The sequence below is a fragment of the Blennius ocellaris genome (genome assembly GCF_963422515.1).
Source record: "Blennius ocellaris genome assembly, chromosome: 1".
Taxonomy (NCBI): domain Eukaryota; kingdom Metazoa; phylum Chordata; class Actinopteri; order Blenniiformes; family Blenniidae; genus Blennius; species Blennius ocellaris.
The window spans coordinates 23243279-23265437 of NC_137650.1; the positions used below are offsets into that span (position 1 = coordinate 23243279).

A 22159-nucleotide genomic window follows, 5' to 3' on the forward strand; every position below is an offset into this window, starting at 1 on the left:
GAGCTCATAGCTTGTTATTAATGAAGCAGATGATAAATACAGACCAGTATGTCTAGTATCCCCTCACTCAATATGGCTGCCATCTCTAAATCATGCCTGCAAAGCAATCTTGTTAATAAGCCAGCCAGTCTAATATCTTTCATTTTATATGCAAAGTAACTCGAGGATCATCGAGGTTAGCTTCTGTGTCATGTAAGCTGAACAATCAGTTGGACCATGCAACCAGGAATATGTATGCATTCATCACATAAATGCCCACAATGCATTTGTAGTTATATCTTTAGTTTTGGCATTTAATGCATTTTCTTTATTATTAGTGTGTTTGGTTTTTTTCAGTATTGTTCCTTCAAATTTTATTTGTTTGTATTTTTATTTGTGGTGTATTACCTGAAACATACACAGTAAAGCAGATCTGTAAATGAGTCCTTTATTTTTGTCTAGTTTGAGTGCATACACGCTGGAGAGGACTCTGGTATGTTGTATGGGAGGCAACCTTTATCAGACATTCATGAAGAGGCAGACAGACATTATCAATCTCTCCCCTCCTTCAGTGGTTAATATGTTAGGTTGTGGGGGTAGGCTCCATTCTGATCACAGCTGAAATTTGCATCCCTAAGTAAATAAGTAAATAAATCAAGTGCAAGCACTGAATGTGCTAATCAACTGGGACATGGCAGTGAGCTTGGTGCCGGGAAACTTTGCTCATGTAATATTCAGTACTGGTGGGTTAAAGGGCAGCCCAGAGTTATTGGTTTCAGCCCGATTGCCCCCTTTAATCAATGTTGGCTGCATCCCTTTAATAAAATTATTAGCTCAGCAGTATCTTGCGCTATCATTTTATCTCTTCTGCTCACTAAATTGCAGCCTGTGTTGGGCCTCTCAGATGCTCGAGGCATGGCCAGCTCCCGAAAGCTCGGCTCCCATTTATTATTTCAGAGGCGGAGGATGGCTGGAGTGTTTGAAACCAGGCTAAGCATAGAGGTTATTGGATGCAAGATCTAAACACAGCTGCAGTGGAGTCCCAACCCAGCTTATGTATTTTAGGCTCTGAGAGAAAAATCTTTTCTATTTCTTATTTTAACGTTACAAAATATTAATGTCAATAACGAAGTAGTATTATATTCTTCTCATGCTGTATGTACACAATTGAAGATACAGCGATAGTAGCAATATCATTAAAAATGTTTTGTTTTTTTTTTCCAGGTGCAGTTTTCCCTTTTTTTCTAGTTATGTAAATGTAGGATGTGCTGATGGGTGGCTTCTCAGTGTCTAATTATCTCACAAGGAATCCATTTGATCCATTAAGTTGGTCTGTTTCCTTTTTTTGACTGCAAGTTAATTAAAAACGGATGTAGGATTTGCAGAATATGCGACTTGGGGTGTTGTTTGGAAGGTGAAGATAAAAGATGGTACCTTTGTGATATGGCAGGAAGATGAATCACGAATGTCCTATTAGTGCTTGTCTCAGGTATTGTGTTTAAGTGCCTAATCTAGTGTAATGAGCATGGTGTCATTTTCCCAATTATATCTCAGACTTCTGTCTCTCACCTTGCACACCATACGTTAGATTTTCTTCTTTTGGTTTCTATGCAAACCTACAGTGGGAATTTTTTTTCACGTTATCTGCATCTACAAATGCATCTGATCTTTCCTTAAGAGGCTTGATAATAATTAAATGATATCAGCAGCTGTTGCCAACACTGGCATGTGTGTGAATGTGTGTGCTTTTTGTTTGATTTCATACCTAACAAATGCATCAGTCACTTCTAATTTGAATATTTTTGCTTTTCTCCAGGCCTGGATGCGATGAACGCCTCATGTAGGCATCAGCATGGACAGCTGTGAGTCTCCCGTGGTTTCTGGGACAGACGATGGGCTCGGGTCCTCCCAGCAGCAGCAACCACCACAGCCCTGGAACGATCACTCTAGCTCACAGGTCACTTGCACCAACCAGGCACCTTCCCTGGATCCTCTATCTCTCTCTACTCCCTTCACTTCTCAACCCCAAAACTCTGTTGCACCTCATGACGGGGTGAGAGATCTACAGTCCCAGCAGCAACAGCCAAAGCAGACATCACCCCAGGCTCACCGTGATAGTTCTGCCACAGGCCAGCTGCATCCCAGGAGAGAGGGTCTCGAGGAAGAGGAGCAAGAGGGGGTGAGCTGTGCAGAAGAAGAATCTGAAGACTTAGATGAAATGGAAATTGACAGCTGTTTCCCAAGTCTTCAACCTTTCCCTGGGGTACCAATAACCGCAGGGGGCGGGGGCATGCCCACTCTTCTGAGACACCAGCCTACACAACAACAGGCACCACCTGAGAGTGGGAGTGATGAAGGAGAGGACGAAGAGGAAGAGGAAAGTAGTGATGTCGAAAACTTGGCTGGAGAAATAGTTTACCAACCAGATGGCTCAGCCTACATTGTGGAGAGCCTCAGCCAGTTGATCCAAAGTAGTGGAGGCATGGTACCCGGCCTGCTTCCCACTAACTCTCTGACGAGTGTGGGGAAACTGGGGGAACCTGCTGCGACTTCATCTACGGTCTACCCACAGATCATCAACACGTTCCACATAGCCTCGTCCTTTGGGAAGTGGTTTGGCAATTCAGACCAAGGTTTTCCCAATACCTCAACAATGGCAGGTCTTAGCCCTGTCCTGCACAGTTTCCGTGTCTTCGATGTGCGGCACAAAAGCAACAAGGATTACCTGAACAGCGATGGGTCTGCCAAGAAGTCCTGTGTATCCAAAGATGTTCCCAACAACGTGGATTTCTCCAAATTTGATGGACTAGCCCTATATGGCAAGGGTAAGCCCATTTTCATGTGTTTTCTCTGCAAGCTGTCCTTTGGCTACGCCCGCTCCTTTGCTACTCATGCCGTCCATGATCACCGCATGACACTGTGTGAGGATGAGCGGCGGCTGCTGGGGGACAAGCATGCATCTGCCATCATCCAGGGCATTGGGAAGGACAAGGAGCCCCTCATTAGTTTCCTGGAACCAAAAAATAAGAGCACCCCTCTGCCGCCTACCCTGCACCCACTTAACTCTGGACAGAGCTTCTATGGCACATTTAGTGGTGTCCATCTGGAGACTGGAAGCAGCAGCGGAGGCAATGAAACCCTGAACAAAGACTCTGACTCTGGCCTCCAGCAACAGCAGCAGCAACAAACCCTGCTTAGCTCAGTTCTCACTGTTGGAGGGCTGAGTATTCCCAAAGCATCCTCTCTTACCTCATCCTTGGGCTCTGCCAAAGACTCCAGTGCCCTGCCCAAACAGGGAGGGAGAACAGAGGAGCCTGCTGGGAAAGAGGTGGCATGTAAGGGAGAAGATGGGAGCACTGAGGGACATGAGAGCAAAGCGCACCTCGCATCTAACCAGATGGGGGGCTCTGAAGAAGAAGAACTGTTATTAGGGGAGGAGGAAGATGAGGTGGAGGCAGAAAGCACTGCAGTGGCTTGTGGTGGTAACAGTAGCAGTGGTGGGGGTGAAGCAGGGGAACCAGCTGTCTCAAACCAAAGCATTTCCAAATCTTCTTTATTAATGCCTAGTAGCACTCTCCAGCCTTCTGCCTGCACCTCTGCAGGTAGTTCCACACTCAGCAGCAAAGCCCTCGCTTCCCATTCCTCCTCTGTCATGGAAGAGGGTGCAGCTGCAGATGGTGGGGGGAGTACCTCCGAGCTCCCTCTGAGCTTTAACTGCCAGGGATCCACAGTTCCCATGGCAATGGCGGCAGCCGCCGTCAGAAGGAGCGAGGATGACACTGCTGGCACTTACTCCTCGCCTCTGTCCTCCAATGCTGCTGCTGATGAAAGTGCCAATAGAGATAGTGCCACAGCTCCAGAACCAAATGATTGCCCGGCAGAGGGAGAGGAGGAGAATGGAGCCCTTCTGCATCATCATCACATGCACCACCATCATCATCACCTTCACCCCTCATCTCATGGACTCTCTCTTGCCCTTCCTGGAAGCTCCTGTGACATAACAGGAATGGGGGAGTGTTCACAGAACCATGGGCCTGGTGGCAGCACAGGAAGTGGGGTTGAATGCCCCAAATGTGACACTGTTCTGGGTTCTTCGCGTTCCCTGGGTGGTCACATGACCATGATGCATTCACGCAACTCATGCAAGACACTCAAGTGTCCCAAATGCAACTGGCATTACAAGTACCAGCAGACACTGGAGGCCCACATGAAAGAGAAGCACCCAGACTCTGGAGGCTCCTGTGTGTATTGCAGCAGTGGTCAGAGTCACCCTCGTCTTGCACGTGGAGAAAGCTATACCTGTGGATACAAACCTTTCCGGTGTGAGGTATGTAACAAACTGAAGAGATGGCTTGCCTATTTTTTAAGGACTGCAAAATGTGTTAGTTTTATTATTTTAGAACAATAAAAAATGTGCACTGCTAATTTGAAATTAGTATTTGCATTGTGTTATTATTGAAGTTAAAAAAAGTCTTGTATTTCCTAGGTTTGTAACTATTCGACCACCACAAAGGGCAACCTCAGCATCCACATGCAGTCCGACAAGCATCTGAACAACATGCAGACACTGCAGAATGGGGGCTCTATCGGTTCGGCGCAGGAGCAGGTGTTTGGACATACCCCAGGAGGTGTTGTGGCTGTCCCCTCTGTGACCCAAGCCAGTAGTCATCACCCTCCTCACCACCATCCGACACAGTCCTCAACCCATATGTCTGGACCATGTGGGGCCCCTTCCCCAACTAAACTGAAGAGCAAACCTACGTGGCGGTGTGAGGTTTGTGACTATGAGACCAATGTGGCGCGGAACCTGCGAATCCATATGACCAGTGAGAAGCACATGCACAACATGATGCTACTGCAGCAGAATGTGACTCAGATGCAGCATGGACGACTCAGCCTGGGGGCAATGCCTTCACCTTCAGAGGCTGAGCTCTACCAGTACTATCTGACTCAGAACATGAGCCTTCCACCAGGCCTCAAGATTGATCCAGCTGGTGCTGAAGCCCAGTTCTTGATGGGGAGCTTTCACCTGGACCCCAACATGGCCGCGCTGGGCCCGGCACTTGGTGAGCCCAATATTTCCTCTGAGAGATTTTTTTCTTCATTCATCATTTTCAGTTGGGATTGGCCACTTTTTAATCATCACTTTTTATTTGCCTGGTCAGGAAAGCTTAGAACATTATACTCAACACCTTTGAGTCCACAAAATCAGTCTGCAAATTAATGACATATTGACAAACACATGGTTAGAATTAGAAATAAGAATACAGATACTGATTATGTTTTCTTCTCTCAGTTTATTAAATTAAAGGTAAAATGTGCTCCCTATATTATATCTGATTTTTTAAGGTGAATCAAGAGTGAAAACCTCTGTGTTCTCTGCTCCTTGTCTTCCTACAGGCAATTACCCAGCCTCAGCTTTTTTATGTCACTCTTCCCAAACTGCTCCCAAACTTCACTACTGGAGTTCTCCATTTTTTCCAACATAGTAATTGCAGCTATAAATTTTGTCTTGGTTAAAGAAGGGAGGTTAGAGGGCTCAGCAAGGGTAATTCAGCAGCATAGTAAAGTGTTTGAAACACCATTTACAACCACACAGTTTGTAGAGACTTGTCTCGAACTGTCACCAGTTCGTAGACGCAAACAAAAATTGATTGCCGTGACTAATTCTTTCTCCCCTCTTATGCCATGTGGTTCATTTTTCTGTAAGGTGACTTGTAATAAGCATATTACAAGAGAGGGAATGATTACACAGTCTGAGTCCATAAACTGCAGAGGTGTTAGCCATGCTCACAAAGCCAACTTTCTGTTCCTAAGTGTGCAGTTTGATACGTAAGGCTAGTATGCCGCTTGAGAAAATATGCCAACACAAAGAAGTATCAGACCATCAAGTTAATTTGTTTCTTTCTAGTGGTATATAATAAATGCTGACCTCACACGATCTCAACATCTTGATAATCCTCACTCCCAGTTCTTGTTTTTTTGTTTTTTTGCTTCTGTAGTAAAAGCACAATATAAGATGAAGAGTGAGAGAAACTGTTATCTATTTGTTCAGAGCAGTGTTTTCCCACCACTCACTCCAAAGTTCAATGTATTTTTTTATGGTAATTAGTTTTTGAAATGGCAAAAGCTAAAATTGTAATGTGTAAAGATTGCCCCTCCCCACTTGTTTCATATCCTTAGGCATTAGTATGTTATTATTCAACTATAAATACAAATGGGTTGACAAGTGTTCCATCTGAATTTTATTGAAGAGAAGAAGTAATGTTACAAGTGCAAAACTCCAAGACCTGCAGACTCTGTATAATGATCTACAACAAGAATTTATGAAGCCACATAATTTAGGTCTGTAGTGAATCACTGAATCTACATAGTAATGTAACCCGAGTGTCAGGCAGAAAGGGGAGCTGTATGATGTAGAATATTACAGAACAGGCATAGTTAGTGGGCTTAGTTTACATCTGTGTGTTTGAATGAGAGTGTATGAGGTACCATGACTGGAGAGCCAGGTCTGTGAGTGATTTCAAAGGGCTTCTCAAAGGTCTCCCTCTCCTGGCTATAAAAACTCAGGTAATGGAGAAAAGTCCTAGAACAGGCTGCACACTGCAGCAATAAATAAAAAGGAGCTGCTGGAATTAATTTAGTGTAAAGCCAGGCAGGGTCAAGCCTGCACGCTCAGTCTGGGCAGTGAAAGATTAAAGATCAGCAAGTACAGGCAAAAATACCAGCTCTTACCTCATTTTTTTAGCATTCATTTTTAAAGTGAACCTTACCAGACTGTATAGGCATCAGTTATGTGGCTTTATCATGCAATTTATGCTTGCTATGTTTTCACTCTCACTAGTTCAGACTAGTTACTGAACAAGCTTAAACAGTCCGGTATTGATGTCGATTCAGAGATAATCTGAGGAGAAAAAAGTAGAGCAAGACCAAGCAAAACAATTACTTGTTTGATATTATTCTGTGAACATGGGAAACATGATTTGCACTGATGTGTACTTAGGAACTGCTTAGTTCTTTTGTAATTAGTAAATAACTTGCGGTCTCTGCAGAGCTCATGGCCTTTTGGAGTTGATTTACAGCCAGGTCATAAAAGTGCACCAACTCAAACAGGGCGATTTGTGTATTTAATTTTCAGGCAGTGGGGAAGAATTTGTTGCAATTTGTCCAGATTATCTTCTTTTCTAATTCAAAACACCAATTATTTTTTATAAATCCATATACAAATGAACATCCCTATCATCCCCAATGTAATAAAATAACTTGTTTCAACAATTACCTGTTTTATTGTTCATAATCTGATTGGTGCAGTCATTATTATTACCTTATTTGTCAACAAATCAATCTTTGAAATGGGAACTATGGCTTTGGTTGAAGTTTTCTAACCTAATGATACATGTATTGATTACAAAGCTCACAGTCCAGAAAAAGTCATGGTTTTGTGTGAAACAACAGATTTTTTTTTTAAATCTGAAAGGAGAGTTTTAAATTTTTTTTTTCACCAACAGAAATTGAAAGCACTGAGCAGAATATTGAACTTTGATCATTCAGTGGGCCTCTGGGTCGCCATTAGCCGTCACTGTCAATAACGGCAGCTTTTAAAATAAGGCATAGTGCGCAGGGAAGGGAGTCGGAGGCGGCGTGTCAAAAGACGGTGCCAACGTCGGCAGTTTTATTGACATTCAGAAGTTAACTCAGAACAGCAACGGAATGGACTCTCAACTCTGCGGTTGCTAACATGCTAACTCAAAACAGGAAGATACCACCGGTATCAACTGTCCCACTGGAACCCTTTAACCTACCTTAGGTTCCGTGGGTGAATTATGTAAACTCACTACAAAGGTTAATTTTTCCACCGCACCACTGTAAATTTAACAAATTGTGACTTTGTAAAACTGTATCAGACACTGTTATGGTTAAACTTAGCAAAAATACGCAGATGAAGTGTTTTCTGAAGTGTGTCAGAGTTTCATCAACAGCAATCCTACATCCCGAGTGATAACTTAAATGCCTTCCTGTTCTTTTCCTCCTTCTCCTTGTTTGTCTTTGTGCTCCCTATGTTATAGTAGGTGGGGAAATTCCTATGGATGTGCGGCTGGGCGGTGGGCAGCTGGTGTCAGAAGAACTGATGAACCTGGGAGAAAGTCTTTCACAAACAACGGATCCTTCGCTAAAGCTCTTTCAGTGTGCCGTGTGCAACCGCTTCACCACCGACAACCTGGATCTGCTTGGCATGCATATGGGAGCTGAACGCAGCCTACCAGAGGAGGAGTGGCGTGCTGTGGTGGGAGACTCGCATCAGTGCAAGTTGTGCCACTACACCACTCAACTCAAGGCCAACTTCCAGCTGCACTGCAAAACAGACAAGCATGTGCAAAAGTACCAACTTGTGGCTCACATCAAAGAAGGGGGCAAAGGCAATGAATGGCGACTGAAATGTGTGGCCATTGGCAATCCAGTGCACTTAAAGTGCAATGCCTGTGACTACTACACCAACAGCCTGGAGAAGCTAAGGATGCACACAGTCAACTCCCGCCATGAAGCCAGCCTCAAACTATACAAGGTTAGTTATTCAAAGGTTTTCTAATCAAGCACACCACCACAAGTCAGAGTGCCACCGTGTAACATGAATGTTCTGCCATTCTCGAGAATTTGGATGAATGGGGAGAAAACCTGGTGTTAGCAGAATCTTGCAGTGTGTTAAACTATCTTAAATTGCTGAATACTTGGAGATTCTAATGAAGTAACTAGCAGACGTAGTGTGTTTTTTTTCCCCACCCATTGAATTGTTTCTGTCCTGGATGAAGAACATCAAAACTTGGATTAGTTTTCACGAAGATAGCAAAACATCTTTTATCTTCCTGTTGATTTGATACTCCTCCACAAAACACAGTAAAGGCTCAAGTGCTGCCCCCACAACTATGAGCTGCTCTCCCAAGGCATAAATGATGGCTTTGTTGTGTGACTGTTGCCTTCCCAGTAGTTATGCAGAAGCAGAGCCTGCTGCCATGAGAAGAACATGGTAGGCTGAAGCTGGTACGGAGGTTCATGGCTGAATCACTTGTAGACGAATGAAGAAGTGTTAGGAGACAGAGGTTTGGTGCTAATACTCCTCGGAGCGGGAAAAGCTGAATTGTTCTCGACAGCCGTATTGATTTTTGCTGGACTTGGAGCTTCACCTTCTCCTCTAATCATTCCATAATAGCCAGTGGATGAACACTCTCCGAACAAATGGCCATAAATCTAACAGGCCTGATTCCACTTAGGTACCTATCCTGTGTGTCTTTGGCTTCGGCCACTCTGCGCTTAACCCAAACTGGCATAGTTGCACATGAAACACACAAGAGAGCACATATAAACACTGAAACACATACTTGCTGTACACATGGACAACACACTCAAAGCCTAATCTTAAGATACTGTAAATGGCTACATTGTGTTTGGTCTCCTTTTACATGTGGCCTTTATTTCTAATAATTACAATCCAGTAGTTGACTCTTAAAGAGTGAACAGGAAAAACTGTTTAAACATTTCTATTTTTTGAGATTTGTATATTGATATCTTTTGCGAGGGAGATATAAAAAAATAAAAAAAGGATACTAAAAATGTGCTGCTTCAAGTATGGTCTTTTTATCACTTGAAAACTCTAAGGTGAAGTGATCAATATAACCCCCCCAAAAAATCCCATCTATTTGAAAATCATCCAATGTTATGAATGATTCACAGAGCCACTGGCATGACAGAAATGTTTTCTGGCCACAAATCCTTATTATTGAAATACCAGCAAAATAGAAAAATCAATTGCGGGTGTTTTCTTAAAGAGTCAGGTGTAATGCCCTGCTTTTACTGTTAAAGATTAGTCGACAAAAATAAGTGTTTAGACTGTCAATCTATGGTTTGCTCCAGGGGAAGACCACCACAATAACATTTTCAGATTCATAGATACAAAGAATTGAGTATATGCATTGTAATGCATAGACTTGTGGAAGTACAGTACTAGTTCAATTCTTGATATTCCTCTCTCAAGTTCACTACTGCATTTACGGGCCCAAATTGCTTTAATACCTTCTCTTTCTCACACCTGCAGGGAAAATAGTTTGTTTTGTCTTCTGAGACAGGTACAATTATGATACTACTTTTAGTATGAATTTAGAAAAGTGTTTTCTGGAGAGAGCAGACGTATGTGACACTGCTGCCGAAACTGAGGGAGATGAAATGTGTACAACACATCCAGGCATGATAATTTTTTATGACTTAAGCCTCTTATGATGGTTTCATATTTCTTAAAACCAATTGATCTTCTAAAAGTGTGCAAATTTGTCCAGAAATTGCCTGCTCTTTCAACCAGAGAATACTGACTGTTCTATAAACAGTTGTCATAATAAATACCTGTGGAAAACATCAATATTCATGAGTTATTACTGTATTTTAGGACACAGATGTATTTAGGGGAAAACAAGTGGACAGTTGTTGAGGCCTCTACAGAGCACCTACTTGCCAATGTCATAGTTTTCCTACTATGCTGTCTTTACGATCCTTGTAAAGACACTGATAGACGAAAAGCCATAATGTCTGTAAACTCCATTCGGTAAAATATGCAAGACGAAAAAAGAAAAATCGCCATTCATTTATTCCTCCCCAATGAAATCCGATGCAAATAGCACAATTTTCAACCTTTTGGGGGAGAAAATAAATCATCAAGTCAGCATAAACAGACTGTAAGATGTCGGAGATGCTTGGGACACTTCACCCAAATCAAACTGGTTTGCATTAAACAGCCCCTTTGTGTGCACAGCTCCATATAAATTGGAGCCTGTAATTACTGGAATTAAAAAGGAAGGTTTAAACTGAGGGCTAAGCTGGATGGGATAATTTGAGAGTCTGTGGTATGCGGCCCATATTAGGGCTTTCTAAAAATATCACCCCTACTACCCCATGTATTGGAATGTTCCAAAAGACCACAGAATGATCCAGCAAGTCATCCTGACCACTGGACCACCACACAGTGGGGGGTGATGCTGTCTTCCCCTCTGTGCTGTGTACTCAGTTGAAAGATACCCATTCTGAGCACTGTGTGTTCTGCCAACAGCTGTCTGTGCTCTAAAGCTAACTTTCACCTTCTTTTTTTCCCATGGACTATGGGGATTTTCATGGTTCTGATGAGAGCATGGTAGTCACCCATTTACTCCCAAAATGGTGACTCCTAAAGACAAAAATATGGGCTGTGTTGCAGTTCAGATAACACAACGTTGATTCATAAAATATGTTTTTAAAAAGTTGATACATCCTTTTTCCCTCTTGAACTAACTGTTTACAATTAACCATATTCACGTTGCGCCATGTGCAGACAGTAGCACATCCAACATCAGAAGCAGTCCTCAGGGATTGGCTACGTGTTGGTGTGAGAGGTGAGAGACCAATCCAGCTTTCAGGCCCTGGCTGTTCTGGCCAGACAGAGTGGGTGGGGCCTCACCAGGCCCAGCCATAGGCCTCAACTTCCAGTCAAGGGTTGGGGGAAAGGGGAGGAGCAAGGGGGGGGATTTGTTGGCTACCTTCCTTGTCTCGGGGGCCGGTGCAATCGGCGGTAATTGAGATTGATTGGATGTTATTTTTCCTCTTGCAAATGTAGTCCATTAGCTTGGCACATGCATAATCAGTTTAGAGCGCAGTTAGCCGAATGTAATCATGTTCCTCGGTGTCTGCTAGCACAAAATCCACTCCAGATGCCGCTTGGCTATAGAAAGACGGGGAGAAAGTGCCGTCACTATCTGATGGGGAATCTTTAACCAAGAAAATCCTGACATTGCTTACTCTGTCCTGGTCCGCTCTATTGGGCATACATAACTGTAAAAATGTTGTACCTTTCTCTCTCTCTCTTCCTGCTTCTCACTCTCTCTTTCTCAGCGATACTCACCCAGTTACATCCAATGTCAGTTGCTCACTTTTTTAGACCAATCACATGCTGTACCCAATGACGAACGCAATACGTCTGCATCTTGTATTAAATTACTTGTCCTATTTTACCCCTCAGTGCAATCCCAAAGAACCAGCAAACACCAAGAAAAGAAAATGCCTCCACTTTGCAGAGAGCAAATAATCACAATGTAACATAAGAGAGGAAAAAAGACTTCAATGTAAATTGAGGGATTAGTGGTTACACGAAGTGCCATTAAAGTGTTTCACAAATGATCCGACCCAGAAGAAATGCTGGATTCTCCAGACTGAGGAATGCAAGCCGTATTGACCTCTCCCAGTAAATGGCCAAATGTGTCAGAATTACTTCAATCTTTTTGGACTACATTGTAAACTGGCCAACCACAGATAGGTTATGTTTGTGTTCCAACTCAAGACTTTTTGAAAATAAGTAAAGTTGAAGTGTATTTCCACTCATGCAGGACATCAAGTCCAGCTCACTTAGAACTGGCTCACTACTGGTGTCTCCTATGATTTAACACATTGCGATCATGTTCTCTACTTTGGCGCAATTTAGAATGTCAGTGTTCCATCCCTCTCTCATTGTCCATTTTTTTTATGGTCTTACATTGTTAGAGCCCCAGTTGTGACTAATATTATAACAAAAATTATAATGTGTGTTGTCCTCGACGTGACGTCCCCAAAGTAATGTCTATTGGACTCCCTGCTTTCCTCGCTTACCCGCCAGACATTTCGACAAGGAGGATGGAGAGACAGACAGGAGCGAGAGGGTGGGGGTGTGGGGGGCCGACAGGAGGGTTGGAAGGATAGATACTCTGCTAATTATCATGGCTAGCCTATGATTGTTCAGTAATAGTGCTCAGTGGGAAAGGTTGCAGCAGTTCCAGGAAGAGCTGAGCTCTGATTTACTGGTACTACCGCTCTAATAAAGCGCTTGCTGCACATCCTGAGAGACAGCCCATTCTCTCCTTTCACATGCACAAGCGTGTGAATACCCACAAAAACAGACAGGCAGACAGACTCACACACACAGAGCAATCTAAAATTCCACTGAGCTCATGAACTATATCATTATAATTGTTAATGGAAGAACAAGTATTTAAATTCAGTTTTGTCCCATGTTCCTGTAACACATCCCCACAGTTATGATCCAGAACCCCAGTTATTCACTTTCCGTCAGTGTGCTGAACTCAAGCGTCCTACCTCAAACCGATATGTTACTCCACGGAGGGTGGAACAAGGAAGGAGTGGCGCTTAACAGACAGTCATGGAGGATTGGCAAGAGGGGCTGTCAGGCAAGTAGCTTTGGGGGGTGAGGGAGGAAGGCTTAGTGTTTGGCAGTGTGCAAGAATTTCACAACTCATGTCGCTCCCACCTCTTGAGCAGGCAAGGGAAAAGGGTCGGGCTTTGACCCGTGGCACAGCTGTTGCTGCTGGTAGTGTTGATTGTACGTGCAATGGCCCTACTGTGAGTGTTGCTGAGACTCACAAAGTGGTAGCGATAGAGAACAAATGCTCCAGACGGGGAGCTGCATAGATTGAAGAGGCTGGTCTTTTCTCAGCTCCATTTTTTTTCCCAGTTACTGTTTACCACAATTGTCAGAGTTAAAAGTGTCCAGTTACATTAAAGGACTACATCGTCAGTTTTGGCTCTGTGGTAGAACTATAGATCCTTTCTCTGTTTTTCCTGACACTAAACAATCAGGAAGAAGAAATGAAATAGAGCATGCGATATATTGCTTGCTGCGGTGTTAGAGATTCTCTATCATTATGTTAATGAATCTTGCTCATTTATATTATATGTTTGTCTTGGATCCAGATTAGAAAAGATGATTTGTGTTTCGGAAAGAGAGAGGTATAGGAGGTCAAGCTATGTATGTTAAAGGCAGAGATATACGAAAAATTATCATGGTGATTTTTGTCACAAAGGGCAATTATATCTGGAGTGGTGTAGTAATTCATGCGAGTATTAGCTTATTTTCAAGCCCCGGATAGTGTTTTGAACATTATTGTAACATTAGACATCCTTCCCAATACATTTCTCACTTTTTTCTTTGACATTGTCTCCAAGTTATACAGTAATATACTTGTACAGCAACAAAGTAAAACTTGAGTATCAACACAGTGGGTGGTGAAGGGGATGTGCTGAAGGTTAAATCTTTTAACTCAACCATAGTACAAATGTCAACATTTTCTTCAGTCTAATTATCAGTGTTTTCAATCTACATTATGCTATTTCTACTTAATATTTGTCTTTGAGAAACTCGCTAACATACCTCTCTCTCACATTATGATCAAACAACTCAGGGCTCCATATAAAAGACACATAAAACTTCCCAGGTTTAAAATGGTCTTTTAAGTGCATAATTGAGACAGTGTAAGAGGACATCATTGAAAGGAGTATAATATATTGAATGAATTTCATCAGCACCAATCAGATGCTTTGTGCATATAACCTTATACTCAACTCTGCCCTGTTTTTATCGTGTAAATATTATATTGCAGTTATGAGGCACAGCCCTGACTTTTTACCAGCCCACCACAATTCCAGTGTAGAGAGATGGTCTTCAAAAAGACCCCGAGCGATGAGTAACTTCAACAATTGACCTGAACTGATTATAACTTGGTAGTAAATGTAATGTGACATGTCCTGCCAGGTAAGCTGTGTGCCACTACAGTGACAGGATTGTGTTGTATTGATATAACCCCATTTAGATAGCATTCTTAATAACTGAAATTATTTGTGGCTGTGCACAGATTATGATGGATCTTTCATCAAAGCAATAATCCTAATACTCCTACTACCTCTAATGCACTACTAGAAAAAGTTATGTTGCTGTTTGTGGTGTGAAGAACAGACTCATCTGGTTATATACTTGTGTAAAATGGGCTTTGGGCATTTGGCTATAATGGTTTGATTACGTATCAATCAGGTCTTTGTACCTACTTGGTCAATGCATCAGGTGGCTGATAGCTACAGACCTCAAAGACTAACAGTGTCAATTGGCAGGTAAATGCTGCTCTTATGAGGCCAGATTGGGGCTCCCGTGAATCTATATAGCTCCTAAGCTGAAGGGATGGAGAGACTGAGGCAGGCAAGCTTACCAGCTCTGTGCCATCAATACATCAGGGGCTTAGCCACCAGATTAATGGTCTCCGAATGGTCATGGCCACAAAACTACTCAGTTTTGAAGTCTGTGTTCAGTGGAGCTGGACATGAAAGTAAGGTAGGATTGAAAAAGAAATAAGTGGAAGGGAGGAGGTCTGAGGTGCCAGGATGAGCACACAGGGACCTCTATTTTGTTTGGGTTTGGCCGAGAAGGTACAGTCATGGGACTGATAAATCTTACATAAGGATGGATATGTGCCCTTGGCTGTTGAGTCATTTCCCTTGCCTTGTAATGTTCCAAAAAGGATGTTTAAGTAGCTAAATGCCATATTATAAGCAATGAAAGACTGTTTTTACATGTGTTTATAATAGATAAGATTTAGTCCCTATGCAAAATACATTGCAGACCCTGGTTTATAATGCTACAGCGATTTACTTTTAAAGACAAGGGCGTATACTTTTTTTTTAAAAAAGAAAAAAAAGCAATGTTTATAAGTTCTTTCATTTTTGTGACGCATGTATTGGTGCAACATTGAGGAACTTCAGTAAATCTTCACGTGGATTGAATTTGCAGCTCGTGATGACTTGGACATATGCTGACACCTGTAAAGCAGGTTGTCCTCAGAGCAGTACATGTTGTTGAGTTTTGTAGGATGAAATGTGACTTTGAGGGTTCAGTATGGAAAAACCGCCTCACCTCTCTGTGACCACTACTAAGCCTTGAGTAAAACTTAGCTATCATTCAGTTTCCTCATACTAAAGTTTTTATTTGAAATTGTGGGACCTTGGGGGCGTTTTTTTTCCTGTTGCCAAAAGAGAATATCCCTCACTTTTCGGGACTTCATGGTGCTGGCTATCCGTCCATGTTTTACCTAATTGCTGTGTGCTGAAGTCCAGGGTTAGAACTGGGAGCTGTAAATCTTTCAGTGTTATGCAGACAATGTTTTCTCCAGATGTAAAAGAAAAGATTTCATCCTTTTGTAATTAAGCGGTGCAGCCCAGGGTGTCATGCGGTTTTTATTAGAGGCTCTGGAAAAGATCATTTTGCACCTTGTTTTCTCATTATGCCTTTTATTCTAAAGTACAAAAGATGGATAAAATTGAAGGATGAAAACGAAAGTAGTGGCAGGGAATAGAATACTTTTTTTGAATTATTATATGGAAATTACAGGGTAATGATGTAAGAGTTAACTATGGGGAGTGAAGGGTGGAGGAACTCAAAGGGACAAAAGCAAGTCTGTGGAACAAAGGCAATTACATACTTTGTCATAGGAAGAATATCAGAAAAAAAAAATCTTTTTTAACCCAAAGAATGTTCCCAAAGGTTATCTTTCCCATGGGTGCCATATCCTACACCTGTGTTCTACTTTAAACTTACTGGTGAAATAATGCAAGTGACTGGAAAGAGAGAGAACGAGGGAGAGAGGGAGTGAGCTTTAAGAGTTGGGGACAAGAATGCTCTTTCGCTTCTCAAGGGCAGAGATACTTTATGGCCCTCACATTCCTACATGACACACTGATGCCCAGAATAGACAGAACCGTGTTGGAAGAAAAGAAAATTAACTATCATGCCTTTAAGTACCACCCCAGCAGATCATTCCACCTCCTCACTCACCTTCACCTCACCCTACTTTGTTTTGTGGTAAATCTCCAGGTCACACTGTCGTTTTTCCTTTTGTAGTAAGACATAGAGAAAGCTCAGGCTTGAGTTCAACATTAGAAGTTTCAAACAATTATGTTTTATTGAGTTTTTGGCTTTTTTCCCCAATTCTCCTCTAAATTTACAGAGGCCTCTTTCCTCTGAGATCTCTGCAGACAGCAGAGGAGGTCTTGACAGCCACTGAGCTCCAAGACTCACTCCCACATTGTATGCTGTCATCCTTCCCCGCCAGCCCCACAAGCTCTATTTTATATTCTCACCACATTCACTCATCAGTACCCCTCAAATTAAGGCCTGCTGAGTGATTCAAACTTGGATTCTTCATTTAGATTGCTTAAGTCCTACAAAATAGGAATCTACTTAATTTATGCTTTATACGTTTTAGTTTGGAAAAGTCATGTTAAAATGATTTGAACCCTATAGGCTGTCTGTGCAGTTATAACTCTGAGCATTGTTAAAGTTTAGACATCGGTGCAATTGTTATTTAAATGATCAGTGTATTGATTTGCGTATTAAATGAGCAGGACCAATTACATTTTTCTCTCAAGCAGTTCAGCAAAGTATTTTATTATTTGTTGATCTATCAGAAGTTGGAGAATACCAGTTGTGCTGTGCTAAGCCTGAGTGTGTCTCTTAATTCCCTCTTAGAGACACACATAGGCACACCATCATCTTCATCATCACACATATTTCCTTTTTTGTAATGTGTTTATTCTTAACTTTCCCAGGAAAGTGAACAGTCTTGCTGTAACTGTGCCACACACTGAAGAAACTTTTTTCTTTTTTAAATGGGGAGATGAAATGTGCAAATACCTGGAGTTTAAAGGTATTCGATTGTCTTAAACCTCAGACTTAAGCCTTAAGATGTTTGTCCAGGTTAACTGAAGAGCCAAATAAAGGCAAACCATCTGAACATGAACTCACTGTGAAAAATCTGAGATTTTATGCCCTTCCATTTCTACTCTCCTATCTCTTTCTCTTACACATCTAATGGAGCTTATCATTCAATTTCCTCCATTTACAACCTTTTCTTCTTTCATATGGCCTCAGTTTCTGGTTTGTGCAGCCATTACTCACTGGTTTGGTGAAAAGGATAAAGTAATTTAGTAATAGACCTGGTGGTATGTAGGATTATCTATGATATTTATGTATTTTTCTTTTCTTTTCTTTTCTTTCTTTCTTTTTTGAAATGTCAGAAAAATACATACCTGACATGATTTGAATATTCTTATATTAAATATATGTATAAATGTAAGGACTGCAAGTCGTGCACAACAAGCTACTTACAATGAATGGTGCACATACTTAGGATAGATTTGATTTGAAAAGTTGTTGTTGTTTTTTTGGACATGTGGGAACAACAAAAAAACAAACAAAAAACACAACAGAGCAAAGCAAGTAAAAAATAAGTAGCAAATAAGCAACTAAATATGTAATTATAGGAGGTAAGGGCTTTTGTAAATGATTCAACTATTGAGTATTCCCAGTATTCAATTTAACTTTTAAATCATTAAACATGATGAAGCCATCTCCACAAAGTCACAGGTTTATATACAAAAATCAAACACCATCTGCCATCTCTGATCAGAAGCAACAGCCATCAGGCCAGGGTTACCAAGGCAGAACAGGAAAAGCCATTAACTGCCAATCACTGCATCGATCGACAAGCCAGTCCACCACTACCATCCCTCCCCTGCCCCCACCCACTCTACCCCCCCACCCCCACTCACTCTCATACATACAGTTCACCAGCTTTTTACTGTACGCCAGGCACATGCACACAACCATGGACATGGCGTCATCTTTTTTGTGAGCAATGCAGAGGTAACATTTGTTCCAATTTGTCTCCCCCTGTGTGTTATCTTTCAAATTATCTGGAGTCAAGATTCTGGGATCAACACAATCAGTTTTGATAAGGGCTATCTGATTTTTTAACACAGGATCAGTAAACTTAGCGTGTTACTTGAAGAACAGTTTAGATGCTGTTGACAAGCTATTTATTTTTGACCACAGGTTTGCAATTTCCTCATTACTGAAATGCATCACAGTAAAGTCCATTGCCCTGTCAAAGTGGGACTAGAAACTCCATTCAGCTTGATTTCCCTGCACATTTTTGGAGTCAAACCTTGGATAAAATGGAATTAACAGTCACTAAAGGACAAAAAATAAAGAAGATTGATTTCTCTCCCTCACTCCATTTTCAGTGGTGTCGCTAGACCTGCGAGTCATTAGGAGAATATTTACCTGCTTCCCAATTTAATAGGGATGCTGTATATCAGAGTGATCTCGATCAGAGGTCAGGGCTGAGGGGAGCAATTAAAGCATATGGATCTAGAAGTGTTTGTGTGTGTGTGTGTGTGTGTGTGTGTGTGTGTGTGTGTGTGTGTGTGTGTGTGTGTGTGTGTGTGTGTGTGTGTGTGCGTGTGTGCGTGTGTGCGTGCGTGCGTGCGTGCGTGCGTGCGTGCGTGTTGGAGGAAGAAACGAATAGGTGAGGTGAAAGGCAGGCAACGCAGAATGTATTGAACAGGGTCATATTTACTTATCAAACTTTGTTACAGAAGCATTCGTCAGGGGTGTAAATGCATAAGTGTCACACATATCAAAATTCATTATAGGTTGTCAACATGTTGCACAAACACAAATCAAGTATTAATCATCATTTTATTACAAGTGGAATTGGTGACACGTGTTGTTTTCTTTTGTTCAAAATGTACGCGCCATTTTTTCTGTTAGGGGATTGAGTTCGTTCAGCCTTATCCAGAGCCACACAATGACCAGAGACAGAGCAGATATGATGGATGTGGCCTGGGGCCTGTATGCACGCTCTTCATCTGTGGTGGCCTCATCCACACATCAGCCACAAGCGGAGGGAGGGAAATTGAGTGTGAGGGAAGGAGGGCAGAGATACAAACCAGACCGGCCATTTTCCCCCGTTTGGCTCATAAATATTTGTGTGGCTGATTTATAAACAGTGGAGCAGGAGGGGAGATCAAAGTGAACTGTAACGCTTATATATAAAACTTAGGCTTTTTCACGACACTGCTCTACACACCAAGCTCATACCTATTAAAGACAAAGCCATATATCATAATTTATATTGGCAAGAAAGCTGAATGACCACTCACACTTTAGGGCTTGGGCTTAGTTGAGAGTCTACTTCTTATAACATCACCCTCCAAGGTTTTCAAACACTAGTGAAAACACGTCATTATATATTATAGCTAAAACTTAACCTGATCTTGGGCTGTATAGACTTCCTGAGATCAGGGACCTCCGAGGCGGATTCTAAATTGCTTTGTATTGCTCGGCAGCCATATTAAAACATAGTAAAGCAGTAAAAAAAAGTCAGTGTCCCGGCCATGGTGAAGTGGCCTTAGCACAGTAGACAGTTATAAGCTTCGATTCAAGCAATCAGCTTGTTGGGTGTAACACAAAGTCAGAGTCTCCTGTGAAGCACATAGGATGGATTATGTCAGGGCTGAAACATTATGTGTATGTACAGTATGTTTATTTTCATGAGGTACAGACTGGCATAACGCCATATATTTGAACTCTGGCAAAGACAGACCACCCTCTACCGCCTATCATGTACTTAGACTTTCATTGTCCAACCCCCACCTTTCATTTAGGCCTGGTGCAAATGTGTGGGAGCAAGAGGTGCTATCCTCTGCCTTTAGCCCTCTCCCTGATTAATAACGCTCATAGTTAGCAGATACAAAAGATCACCATGAAGAAGGCTGTTAGCTGACCTCTGTGGGAGGGAATTGCATGGGTAATGAGATAAAAGAAAGGCTTTTTTTCCCCAAAGAAGAGTCGTCCTTTTGTCCAGCAGCAGGACAGGGTTTTCTCAGTGTGGTCTAGGCCTGGGAGAGCGTTAGGATTAAAACAGCCTGTTAAGCATTTTCTGTGTGAGTTAGTGCCTGTAGACATCTGCTTCTTTAGCTATGGCATCTTAGTTGCATTACTTATTAATTCTTTACCGACACCGTCACTCAAGTGCTTATATAAGATCTGTTCAGGCTGTCATGCATTGATAAAGTATTTTAACTTGTACATTTCATTGACTTGTACATTTCGTGAAAGTCCTTTTCTTTGCATTTCTGCAGAGAACCGAGATAATGCATGTCTGTTTCTGTATCCTCCACAAGTGATGGGAAGATATGCTGCTATATTTAACATCAATTAAAAGAACTACACTTTGTTCTCTATGTCCCTATCCATCTTCCTAATATCTGTATATACACTGTACTGTACATTTTGAGTGGATCTGCTCAGGTAACCAAGCATTGTAGGAGGGCTTTAAAGAGTATAGACTGCAGATTGTTTTACCCCTGGTGTGTCTGAGTTTCTGTGCGTGGAGTTCAAAGTCCTGCTTATCCTAACATCATAGGGCTGACACTGAGTGAGGCTGACTAGCTGCAGCCTGTGGTCTGGGAAGGGTTACTGAATTATTACTGATGGTTTCAGGGGTAACTGTCCGACCACAGGACTGGGGAATATTAATCATTTATTTGATTGTCCGCATGTGCTGATTAATCAATTTGAGTAGGATCTGCAGGATTAACTACCTTATTATTCCCCTGTAAGAACAGATAAGAGATAAGACTTTAAAATATCATATTCCATTTATCATTTATTTTTAGATCCCTGCTGATGAGGGTGAAATAAAAACTGAGGTGAGATTAGGCAGAACAGCAACATGGGGAAATTGTTGAGGGAGCAGGATGTGAGAAAGAGGTTTCAGGAGAGCGAAAGAAAAAAAAACCCTCTTAACTGCAGTGTTGAGTATTTTAGAAGATGGGTGAAGAGATCCAGCTTTGTATTACTTCAAAAATGGCACAGGGGGGGAAAAAAGTTGTGCAGCTGGGAGTCGGAGGGAGGAGAGAAAAGGGGGGGGCGGAGAGACAAGAGGAACAGGAAGTTGATGGGAAAGTGATAGCTGCCTCCACCTGGAGTATACCCTGAGCTGTGTGTTAAGAAGGGAGACATAGCAAAAGGGAAAGAGGAAGCCGCTGCAGTTGACTCCTATATTGTAGGATCTGATTTAGGTAAGTGTGGCTCTAATATAAAGTATAGCTTGCTAAACCTATCCAACATGGGCACTATTCCTGTTTACACCACTCACTATCTATTCAGTATATACATTTTCAATCTGCCAACTGTTTAATGTGTTATGTCATGTGGTAATGCCTTTGATTTCAACATGCCTCCGTTTGTAAATACAAGAGGCACTCAAAAGGCTGTGGTTTCTTTACAAGCGTGGCGCCCCCGGCGCTTTGGTTGGGAATGCACTGAGAGGGAGAAGTATTGAGAGAGCAAGGGAGGGAGCGAGAGGTGGTTAGAAACTGTATACACTTCCCGTTGCTCTTCTGCCAACCCCTCTCCCAGCTGCCTCTGGTTGTGCAGTGCAGCCAGTGAGCGAAAAAACCTGAGAGGGAGGAGTATATCCTCTCTCCTGGCTGAACACAGCTCCATAAT

At 42.1% G+C, this 22159-nt stretch overlaps 1 protein-coding gene across 1 annotated transcript in view; it reads left to right on the forward strand.

Moving 5' to 3' along the window:
- The first annotated feature begins 1819 nt into the window (after positions 1-1819).
- The window catches only part of zfhx3b (zinc finger homeobox 3b), an 83137-nt gene continuing 62797 nt past the window's right edge, over positions 1820-22159 (forward strand). The window contains exons 1-3 of the mRNA XM_080499083.1: positions 1820-4306; positions 4466-5045; positions 8046-8542. Coding sequence (XP_080355209.1) covers positions 1832-4306; positions 4466-5045; positions 8046-8542 — 3552 coding nt within the window. The 5' untranslated portion in view covers positions 1820-1831. The remainder of the gene's footprint in view (positions 4307-4465; positions 5046-8045; positions 8543-22159) is intronic.